This window comes from Myxocyprinus asiaticus, chromosome 45, assembly GCF_019703515.2.
Source record: "Myxocyprinus asiaticus isolate MX2 ecotype Aquarium Trade chromosome 45, UBuf_Myxa_2, whole genome shotgun sequence".
NCBI lineage: Eukaryota > Metazoa > Chordata > Actinopteri > Cypriniformes > Catostomidae > Myxocyprinus > Myxocyprinus asiaticus.
The window spans coordinates 7,067,647-7,079,164 of record NC_059388.1 but is presented as its reverse complement, the minus strand read 5'-3'; the positions used below and the strand labels follow the sequence as shown (position 1 = coordinate 7,079,164).

The following is an 11,518-nucleotide window of genomic DNA, read 5'->3' as shown; positions in this document are numbered from 1 at the left end:
CTTTACTTTAAACATTTAACAAGTAACACAAAATACATTTTTAAAATAAAACGTATTAATTTTAAAATCACAATATGACCCAATTTGCATGTCCCATTTATCACCATTGCATTTTTATGAGTTATATATATATATATAAAAAAAAAAAAAAAAAAAAAAAAATTTATTCTACCTATTTGATGCGATATTGAAATTAAGGCCACATCCACATTAATATGTTTTCATTTGAAAACGCATTCATTTTGCTAAGTTTATACGCCTCTCATCCACAACAGGACGAGGGGTATAGCTAAATATTTTTTTCTTCATCAAATTGTTTATGATGTTTCCAGGAGTGTTGGTTATTCATGTTTTTTTGAGACGTTACAGACATTACATCAGAAATTAGCATAATTAATTTGGATTCAAAGTAATGGCCAACATCATCCAATCACTGCCAACCATGTTAAAATAAAATTATACATTATAAATTCTGAATTTATGTACTGATTACCATTGCCCATGTCTGCCAAACATGTTGAGTGGTCCAAACATCATCTGAAGCCTGAAACTGAACTTTTGGTTGGATTTTAGAAGTGAATGCACTTTGAATGTCTCAGAATGTCTTGCAATGCACCTTATTTTCTTCCTAACTCATATAAAGTCTCTGAAAGCAACATTTTCAGCTTTTGGATGGACCCATTGATTCTCAATGTGAAAATGCACAGTAAATGTAGGGATTTTAAAAATGGCATATGGGATTAAACTAGAGACTCTAATCTTTTGACTCAAACAAGTTTTAGTGTAAAAACTTAATAGGTTTCTTACCAGATGTAGCTTTGTTGGCATTTCTCTCAAGGACAAACTCCGCTGTGGTCAGCACCATGTTGTATGATCACATGACTCTGTTTGTGAAAGTACAGAGTCTCCTGAACTGAGATCAGTCAGTTTAAACTAATTTAAATTATGTGTTGCGTATAGCGAATCCAAAATACCATTTCCACATGTGTGTGAGCGGGGTTTGACAAGACTAAGCGGTTTCAAGTGTTTGGAATTGTACGAATGGGTGCACCTGCAGCACTTTGCCTTCACAATGCATGTGAACCGCACCGCAACTGCTAAAAATAGTGCGTTACACCTTGAATGTTTTACCATCCGATAGTGGGCCCACACAATTGCGCGGTTTGCGTGGTGGTTAACACCGCTACTGTCCATTCCATACTTTGGAAAATGATGACCTTAGGAAGCTGAAAACAGAGTTTTCAAAGAAAAACAGATTAGTGTGGACGTGGCCTAAATTATACAATAGTTAGCTCATGTCCTTAAATCTGATTGGACAAGCGGCATTCCAAAAGTCCAAAAGCACTGGGACACTTCACTTTTTCTATCACTCTGCTTCTTCGTATTTGTTGCTTTCCAAATAGTGGTGGGGATTTTTGATTTATCGTTCATTTTGATTTTATTCACTGAATCGTTTCGGGAGATTGAACATACAGTATACGCCAGTAGGTGGCGACAAATGAGTCCTCTATATATATATATAACATTTTATTTTAAAATGTAATGCATTTAAATACATTTGTTTTACTTAAAAGTAATTAGATTACAGTAACTAATTATTTTGTAATCATATTGCAACCAACAATGGTGTCCAAATGTAAACTGGGACACTTAGAATAACCATAAATAAAATTACTTTTTAAAATTAGGATTACTTTTTACAGTCTAAAGTTTTAGAATAAGTTCTAGAGGAACAATAGTACAAGAATAATAGTTTAAACTGTAAACAAAGTGTACTGTAAAACCGCATACACCATAAACAAGCAATCAAGCCATGTAGTAGCTACTCATACTGTATGCATGCCCAGTTTGTTGGACTGGACATGAAAAATGTAACATGTTAAATAAACTATAGTTTTTTTTTTGTTTGTTTTTTTACTTGCACCTCCTTTTCATTACTACGCCCCTGGTTTAGAATAACTAGTTCACAGTCACAGGCATCTGTTTTGTGTAAACACAGTGTTAATGTTTTCATTATGTACACATACTGTATGCACATACTTTTCTGTTTTCCGGGGTGTCAGTTGTAAAATTTGAACAAAGTTTATAGCAAAAAAAAAAAAAAAAAAAAAAAAAGAAATTTCCCCTTGTATGTGCCACAGCGAGAGAGAGAGAGAGAGAGAGAGAGAGAGAGACAGAGAGAGAGACAGAGAGAGAGAGAGACACAGAGAGAGAGACACACAGAGAGAGAGACACAGAGAGAGAGACACACACACAGAGAGAGAGAGAGAGAGAGAGAGAGAGAGAGAGAGAGAGAGAGAGAGAGAGAGAGAGATAGAGAGAGAGACACAAGAGAGAGAGACACAGAGAGAGAGACAGAGAGAGAGAGAGAGAGAGAGACAGAGAGAGAGAGAGAGACAGAGAGAGAGACACACAGAGAGAGAGACACACAGAGAGAGAGAGAGAGAGAGAGAGAGAGAGAGAGAGAGAGAGAGTGCACGCGCGTTGATTATGTTGCCTGATAAACTAACTGCCTCCTTCTCCCCCAGTCCTGCATGCCCCGTTATTACAGAGCACATTTTTTGTTCTGGAGGAGTAGCCTACTTGACATTTGACTGTAAATGCCGACTTATTTAAACTCAGTACAGCTATATACATCGTAACCACCGGATGGCAACGTTACACCGAGGACGAGCAATGGGCTGTCCTTTTTTAAACAGTATTGAGGCTAATTTCATTGTTTAGTTCTTTTACGTTTTTAAACATGTAGCTACTAAATTATTTATTATGTCGAACTGTGATGAGTTTGTGATCTACTTAATATTGTTGTAATATTCATAGTTTTCAGTCATAATTTGGTTAAATGAAGGTTATTTAGCTATATTAGATTTTTGGTTAAATGTACTGTTATTAAAGGAATATTCCAGGTTCAATACAAGTTCTGCTCAATCGATAACATTTGTGGCATAATGTTGATTACCAAACATTAATTTACGGTGAGGCACTTACAATGGAAGTGAATGGGACCAATATTCGGAGGAAGCTTATACTTTTATAAAAAGCACTTATTGAAATTCTTCTATTAAGGTTAGTGAGCGATTTTATCACACTAAAATCATGTTATATTGTTTACATCTTGTGGCTATACTTTTGACATAATGAGTATTTTAAGGTTTACGGATTGTCCCCATTCACTTCTATTGCAAATGTCTCACTGTAACCTCGATTTTTTTTGTTTTGTTTTTTTAAAGAAAAGGAGGGTCAAGTCAAAACTATTTTTATTTATTTATTTATTTTATTTTATTTTTTTTGTAATCAATATTAAGCCACAAATGCTGTCGATTGAGCATAACTTGTATTGAACCCGGAATATTCCTTTAAGGGATTTCTGTTTCACTGACTAAATCTGCCCTCTCATGACTTTAAACTCTCATTTCTCTCTATTTTCCTATACATTTATTTGTGAAATGTTCTTTATTTGTACTCTGTCCTTGTTTACATAATGATGATCACAAACAAGTTTTAAAGACAGGCAGTAGAGGTGCATAGTAAAAGTTAAATAACACAACAATCAGATAGTCGATTATTTATTTTGTATAACTTATTTCAGTACACCATGGAGAAAAATACAACTTTGTGTAGGTAAAATACAGAGTCCAAATGTAGCTAATATTATTGTGTAAGTGTGAAGAAATAATCAAACTGATGATCAAGATGAAAAACAAGTAAGATTGCAACAGCAGTCCACTATTGTTTACACTGTCTATGTCTCAAAACCTAATGAGATACCAACAAAAACAGCAGTCAGCATTTTGGGCGCGTACCAAAACAACATCGAAGTGTTCAAGATGCCCAAAAAACGCTGCATGCGCCAATGACGCCCTAAAGTGCGGCACGCGCCTATGAATGCCCCAAAATGATGTCCATGTAGGCAGCTCACTACGTTTTAAGACACAGCCACTGAGTTTCCCCGCACTAGGGAGGCGGAGGCTCAGGCCCATCTCTATTTATAATGGGCTGAACAAATTTTGCAACTGTAAAGGTCAATGAAGGAGTCGGCTTGAAAATAATCTGTAGATGTTGTGACATGCGCAGACGAGAGATGATGCCATATTGGACTTGAGTATTCAGCTGACACACGCATACACGCACCGTTCCTGCTTCAACCAGAACACCGGAAAACACAATTCAGATAGACGGGGAAACAAGCTTAAGGTAAAAACAACATTACCAGTATGAACTTCATTTAGTAATAATGCTCGTGCTCTACACGGGCTCGCGCTTTTCCGCGCGAATTTCCGCATACGGACGCTTTTTCCTCAATAAAAAAAAAAAAAAAAAAAAAAAATTGGAGGTTGTTTGTAGCAGTCAGAAATATACAAAAACCTTAGAGTAAGAGCTGAAAGAAAAAAAAAAAAAAGACAAAAAAAAAAAAGGTCCGACAAAATGCAACCACCGTATTTATACATAACGCGAATGTCACTTTCGCTTCTGACGATAAATATATTTACGCGCGCTGGAAATGTCGCTGACAGATAGCGTTTATGTAACAAGCGATATTTTCATTACGCGATCTTCCTCAAAGCGACGGACTTTATTTTGAACTGCCATCTGACCTCCTTTCGATTTCAAAGGACAGAATGTTTCCTAGTAAACAGCAACACTTAAGTTCACATCGTCGGACGCTGTTTATATAATCGTTATTGACAGTCGCGAACTGATCGGTATACGCGATTCAGGTGCGTTGAAAATGATCGGAAATCATCGATCCTCATGTGTCAAACCCGCTCTCAACATGGCGGGGTAAGGTGTGTTAAAACTGCCAGGCAAAATCTTTGAAGAAGGAAAAAATAAAACCGCGTTGGTTACGGGTCAGGTTTTCGTTTCTTTCGCTACACCTGAACGTGCTTTAATGAATTAAATTTAAAGTTGTCGTTTGGCGACGTCGGTGGAGTTTTTTTCCGCTGCAATACTTTTAGAGTGTGTAAAGTACTGTAGTGTGTCTGCGGTCACACATATATACATAGACACACACACACACACACACACACACACACACACACACACACACAGATGCTCATACTATATTTCCTGATTCGCTTTGTGCATTCTTGCTGTGTATGAGTGCGGGTTGACAGAGCCAACATTTTTTATTTATTTATTTATTTATTTTTTATAGCATAGGCTGTTGATAACTACAATGAATCAAAACGTTCCCGACACGCACCGAAAAGAAAAAGGCAAATATATCTAAACATTAAAAGCTTCGAGAGATAAAGAGCATAAAAGCATGAACCATTGCTCCTTTTCTTTTATCAAACCGATCCGGATGAATTGTAATTTAAAAAGTTATTAATTTTCGGCAAAAGACGGACATTTATTTGATTACCTTTTATATTAGCGGATATCCCTTTAAATCCACGAGGATTTATTCGTGGATTTGTACGGGTGGATTAAATTCATTGAGTCAAAATGGAGTCAGGCGTTTGATGATGAGATGAAATATTATATATATATATTCCCGTTAATTCTCTGTATGGCCTGGAAGAGGTGAACGTGAATAAGTCTCGTAACGTCTGTGCAGGTTGGCCAGCCTTCTTTAGACTATCGTGTGAAGAAACTAGCCTATAGGCCTATTTAAGACATATTTGTTTAATGAAAATAGGATTTGCCCACAACACTTTACACAGCCAGAAATGGAATTCACGCGTATCAAAAGTGTTGAGTGCGTGTTCGCTTGGATTCATCTTAATAATAGGCGCGATAATAAAGGTTGAATCAACTCTACATGCCCCATTGAGCAAGAAAAGCCATTTAATGACCGTCACTTCATACGACAACGCCTGTCCGGTGCTTACGTAACATGTGAAGGACTGGTGATCCATATTTAAACCATCACTGCTAACACATGCAAACTCTTTCTCTCTCACACACAGAGTGTGAGTGATGTTATGCGATATGTCAGGGTAATCCGATAATTTCCCCCCTGTTCGCTTAGATCGGATGACCGTGGGATTGAATAATGCAATTGACATTTAGTCCTTTTTGACGTCATTTCTTTTATGATGTCACAATGTGAGCGTGAAAACAAGCATTCTAATTCTAAACAGCATTGTGACGTTTACGAATAAGCCGTATCTGCTCCAGTGCCTTTAAGTGGGTTGGACACCATATTATCAGTTGCCCTGGAGTAGTGCCATGAATTGATCTTGAATTTCCCCTCATATGGACAAAAAGTTGTATTTCCATTGAACTGAACTATGATGACATATGGGGGTGTTCTTTCTTTGTAAAAAGTATAGCTAAGATTTCTCATGAAATGATAAATCGCTGATGCCATAATGCTGTCATTTTGTTTTTGAGAAGTGATGTTGTCATAAACCAGTTTAACGGAATATTCCAGATTCAATACGAGACTATTACTCTCAATCAACAGCATTTGTGGCATTGAAAATATTTTGGTGAAAATATATCACCACAAAAAATATTTTCAACTCATCCCTCTTTTAGTAACTTACTATAGGCAACACTAAAAAAGGATTTTGTGGTGAAGTAAATCTTGCCGAACAGAATAAGTACACTGAAAAACCTAATTAGTTCATTGCACTCATTTGATTGAGTAAACTCGTTCCCTCAATTAAGGATTTCAGTTCAAATAACTTGGTGGTCAAGTAGAGTGAACTTAACTATTTAATTTAATGATTGTTGTTTGTACTGTTGTTAATAATTTTAATTGAATTGATTACATTTTAGATCAAACAATAACACAGCTCAAATAAAGATGATAACTGATTCTAGGTCAGTCATTAAATAAACTTAATTCTCCTCAGAAATGCATATATATAAACCTCATGCACAAGAAGAACTGACATTATGTTAACACTAATGGTGACATCACACGAAACAACTGTTTGTAACAAAACAACATAAATAATACAACAAAAGAGCCATTTAAATGCCCCCATATGTTTCCTCAAGCAGTAAGGGATTGTGGGTATTCCCCATAGCCTCAATTTTGTACTCAGGTTTTGGCATTTAACACTTAAAATCTTAAGTCTATGGATTTTTAAGATAAATAAGTTCAGTGAACTTAAATATTTGAGTTATGAGGCCAAAACTTGACCTTACAAGTAAAAATTAAGACAACTTGATATTTCCACTTTAAGGTTTACAGTGACTTTCTACACTGAACAAGTTAGTTTAAGAGTGAACTTGAAAATATGAAGTAAATTCTACATTTGTACTCAATTCAAACATGTAAATATGAATGCTCTAGCTTATAAGTAAATATTATTTATGATTGTTTTTATCTTTACAATGCATCATCATTTATCAGTCCTAAAGTAGAAAACCTTGCACTATTTATTTGCCAATTTGAGTAAATTTCACAAATAAACAAAAATAAGTAACTTTTGCTTAACTTTTCAGAGCTGATGTTCCGATTTCGTTGGCAACTTCTTGTTTTGTGAGTCTGAAGTTCATTTTCTACTCAAATGAACTGTTCATGATCAAAAAAAATTATCTGTTGATTGCTACCATCATCGTGTTTTGTGCACCAAGTGTTCAGGTCTGTGTGCACAGCTCTGAATCTTTCATCGAAGGCCAGTAATGCAAGGTGATGTTGTCTAATAGACCTTATAGCATGCATTAAGCTTCCCTGTGGAAGACTTCTGTGTGTCATGTACATGAGTATGCTAAAAAACATTGAAAGCTAGTACATTTCTAAAATCAGTGCTACATTAAGTAAAATGTACAAACAAAGAGTGAGTACAATTGACCTGAAACACAGGATTGCAAAGTAAATTTTATCTCAGAATTTCTAGTTAAAGCCAACAAGAATTCTTTGTAGCCTTTACTTAAAAATGTGGTCTGATAAATTTACTTGCAATGTCATGACAGCGCAACGCATGTCAAACCTATATTTTATGTCACTAAAATCATGAAGAACAGAGTTTTTTGTCACACTAGAGTCATGTTAACTCCTATAACGTTTACATCTTGTGGCTATACTTTTGAAACAATGTGTATTTTAAGGTTTCTGGACTGACCACATTGACTTCCATTGTAAGTGCCTTTGAAACTGCGATTTCGAAATGTTTTTTTTTTTTTTTTTGTGGTAATCAACATAATGCTACAAATGCTGTTGACTGAGCCTAACTTGAATTGAATATTCCTTTTAAATGATGTCATCTGGAAAATTTGCCGAAATCTGCCTAAGCAAAACATTGGAACATTAGACAAGTTCTGTGATTAAAATGAATTATTAAATGCGTCTGAGACTGAAAATGCCTAATTTAATAAGAAAAGCAGCACTAGATTGTGCTACAATAATCCTTTAATTCCTCTTCCAAAATTTAACAAATCCTGGATTAGAGCGAGAGAGCAAGAGAGAGAGAGAGAGAGAGAGAGAGAGAGAGAGAGCGAGAGAGCATCTGGCTCAATTGGAGCTAATCGATAGTATGTCCAGCCTAAAATCTGGATTTATTCTGAAACAGTTTGTATCATAGATTAGGGTTGATACTGAAATTCATTTTAATCTACCATCTTCAATCTGGAGGTGTCTTTCCACCCACAGATCCAAATGTGTTGGCTGAACCACAAAGAACCCACAATGGAATTCTGGTGTCTAATTTAATCAAGACATCTAAATGTCAGTGGCAATGAAACTGAATATTCATCTGTCAATCAAAAAGTATTTGTGTTATAACTCATCATCACCCCACCCCCACCCCCCCCACCCCCATCAGGAAGGTTTTTGTTCAAATGTTAAGTTGTTAAGTTTTTTGTGTTAAAATGCTCAATGGTGTTACATTTAACACTATAATATAATGTTTTCTCCTAAGTAGATTTTATGAGGAAAGTATTGCATTTCTTTCTGACAGTGACTTAGATGCATATGACCGCCTTTTCCTAATTTAAAACCCACATAAGTTACAGTGAATACATGTCATGTCAATTTCCTCTTCGATTCTTCCTTTATCTTCTGCAACACTGCCAGATACGTTTGCCAGAGGAGTGGGAGAACTATAATAGTTTTCTTTGGAATTGGTCTGTTGTGTTTATAGCACACACACACACACACACACACACACACACACACACACACACACACACACACACACACACAAACACACACAATGATACATCATGGCAAATATTGAGTGAGTCATTTGCAAGGAAGTGGTTTCAGTGTTAAAGTGCACTTCTCGTTCTTAGTTCCATTTGAAACCAGGAGTCCAATTGAAGAAAATACATCAGTGTCACAAAGTATGCATGGTTGGAGATTATTCACTGCTCTTTTATTATGATTAATTAGTTTTACAGGAACATAAGCAAACTAGAATACGATGAAATGGAGCAATTGTGGCCTTCATCATTATTTTGTTAACAGAATGTGAACCGGGAAAAAAATAGTGTGTTTTTAGGTCAGTTTTAGTGCAGCGTAGCTTTATTCCACTCCTGTTTCAGTTTTAGAGGCAATAAAGGGTACAATGACAGGGTTTGCTATTTTTCAAGGCATCAGTCCTTTGAGGATGCAGTCAGTACCATCAATGCTATCATTTGCTATTCACATACTAGAGCCTGTATGATATCATCAGAGCATAAGATTAAAATTACAGCCAGTAGCAGAGTAGAACAGACCTATTTTGGTTAGAATGATAGCACAGTTCACACCAAACGTACTGGATGATGATCTTAAATTACTGGAGATATTAATATGTTCTACTCTTCTTGCCTCTCATTTACACCTACTGTAGGTGACAACAGCCTTTCAGTTATTTTCCTGTTATTGACTTCTTCCTCACCCTTAAAATACGGGGGGAAAAATCTCTGTAAAGTGTTTCGTAGCTACAGTAACATTATTTTAGATATTAAATATGACATAACAAGCTGTAACTTGTGACAGCTTTGCATATACAGTATTTTGCATGTTTATCTGTGAAAAATCAAACATTGAAATGGAGGGATTCAACCTGGTCTCATGACAAGTCATAATAATACCACTCTTAAAAATAAAGGTTATTGGCATGCATGGTGTAAGGATGAGCATTGCGAGTCATTTTGTAGTTGAGAAATCTAACGCTTAAAAAAACAAGAAATCAATTATTTAAATTGAGGATTTAAGTTAGTAAATAAAGAGTATGACACACATGTGAAATTTGTAGCCTTTTAGGGTTTTCACAAATATTACCCTTATCGCGGTTTTAAAATAAGCTAACTTCAACAGTGTTTTAACCTGTTTTTCTTATGAAAAAAATAAAAATAAAAATAGCACTATTCATTAACAACAACATCTGTTTTTTAAAATAACATGTGCAGTCACATAGAAACATACATTCCCTGTCCTCTGATGAGATATGATCACTTTAACATACTGAGACCCGAGTGTGACTGATGTGTGCATTTTCTATTCTCCATTTTTGATTTGTAACTAGTAGGCCATAAGAAGCATGCAAAAAGATTTTTTTTTTAGACCAAATAGTTTTCCTAAAAAAACTGATGTCCACATATGTGGACAGTGGGACTAAGTTGTGCAATTTTAAATAATACTAAACTATAGAAAGTCTATAAAAATATTTTTTTAATCAAATTGTTTATTATGTTTCCAGGAGTGTTGGTTATTCATGTTTTTTGAGACGTTACAGACATTACATCAGAAATTAGCATTAATAATTCTGATTCAAAGTAATGGCCAACATCATCCAATCACTGCCAACAATGATTAAATAAAATGTAGCATGAAAAATTCTGATTACCATTGTACCATGTCTACCAAACATGTTGAGTGGTCCAAACATCATCTGCAGCCTGAAACTGAACTTTTGACTGGATGTTAGGAGTGAATGCACTTGGCTGCATAGGAAATCTATAGGATGCTCCCTTGTACCCTATTTAGGGAAGTACTTCACCTCATGTGTGCTGCCTGTCTGCACTAGTCTCAGAACAGTCCGAAATGCACCTTATTTTCATACTAACTCAACCGCTGAAAGCAAAATTTTCCATTTTTTGAATGCATCCATTGATTCTCAATATGATAATGCACAGTGAATATAGGATATTTGAAGGAAAATGAAACTATAGTCCACGTACGTTGTCATTGTGTTTAACAGTGTGCCGTTTTGCGATAAATCGATTACATTTTTAAAATGGCATATCGGATGAAACTAGAGACTCTAATTTTTGACACAAAGAGGTTTAAATGTAAAAGCTTAATGTGGTTTTTCACCACATGTAGTTTTGTTGCCGTTTCTCCCAAAGACAAATTCAGCTGTGATCGGTGCCCTGTTGTTTTGTCACATGACTCTGTGTGTTTAATGACAGCCTAGAGTCTCCTGAACTGAGATCACTCGATTTAAATGAAATGAAATTATGCATAGCCTGTAGCGAAGCCAAAACGTAATGTCCACGCATGTGAACACGGGGTCTCAGGAGGTTAAATAATGACCGAATTTTCTTTTTGAGTGAACTACACTATTCCTTTAACAACATTTGTTGGATTTCTACCTTATTTTATGTTAACTGTAGCTTTTCTTTATCT

At 35.6% G+C, this 11,518-nt stretch overlaps 1 protein-coding gene across 5 annotated transcripts in view; it reads left to right on the top strand.

Moving 5' to 3' along the window:
* Positions 1-4,010: 4,010 nt before the first annotated feature.
* Positions 4,011-11,518, top strand: part of LOC127435036 (scm-like with four MBT domains protein 2) — a 68,732-nt gene continuing 61,224 nt past the window's right edge. For 2 of the 5 annotated variants that reach the window (XM_051688164.1, XM_051688161.1), the window contains exon 1: positions 7,494-7,594. In XM_051688164.1, the coding sequence (XP_051544124.1) occupies positions 7,588-7,594 (7 nt within the window). In that variant the 5' untranslated portion in view covers positions 7,494-7,587. Of the gene's footprint in view, positions 4,195-7,407; positions 7,445-7,477; positions 7,595-11,518 lie in introns of those variants that run through there. The other 3 variants (XM_051688163.1, XM_051688162.1, XR_007896117.1) reach the window with 3 other exon arrangements.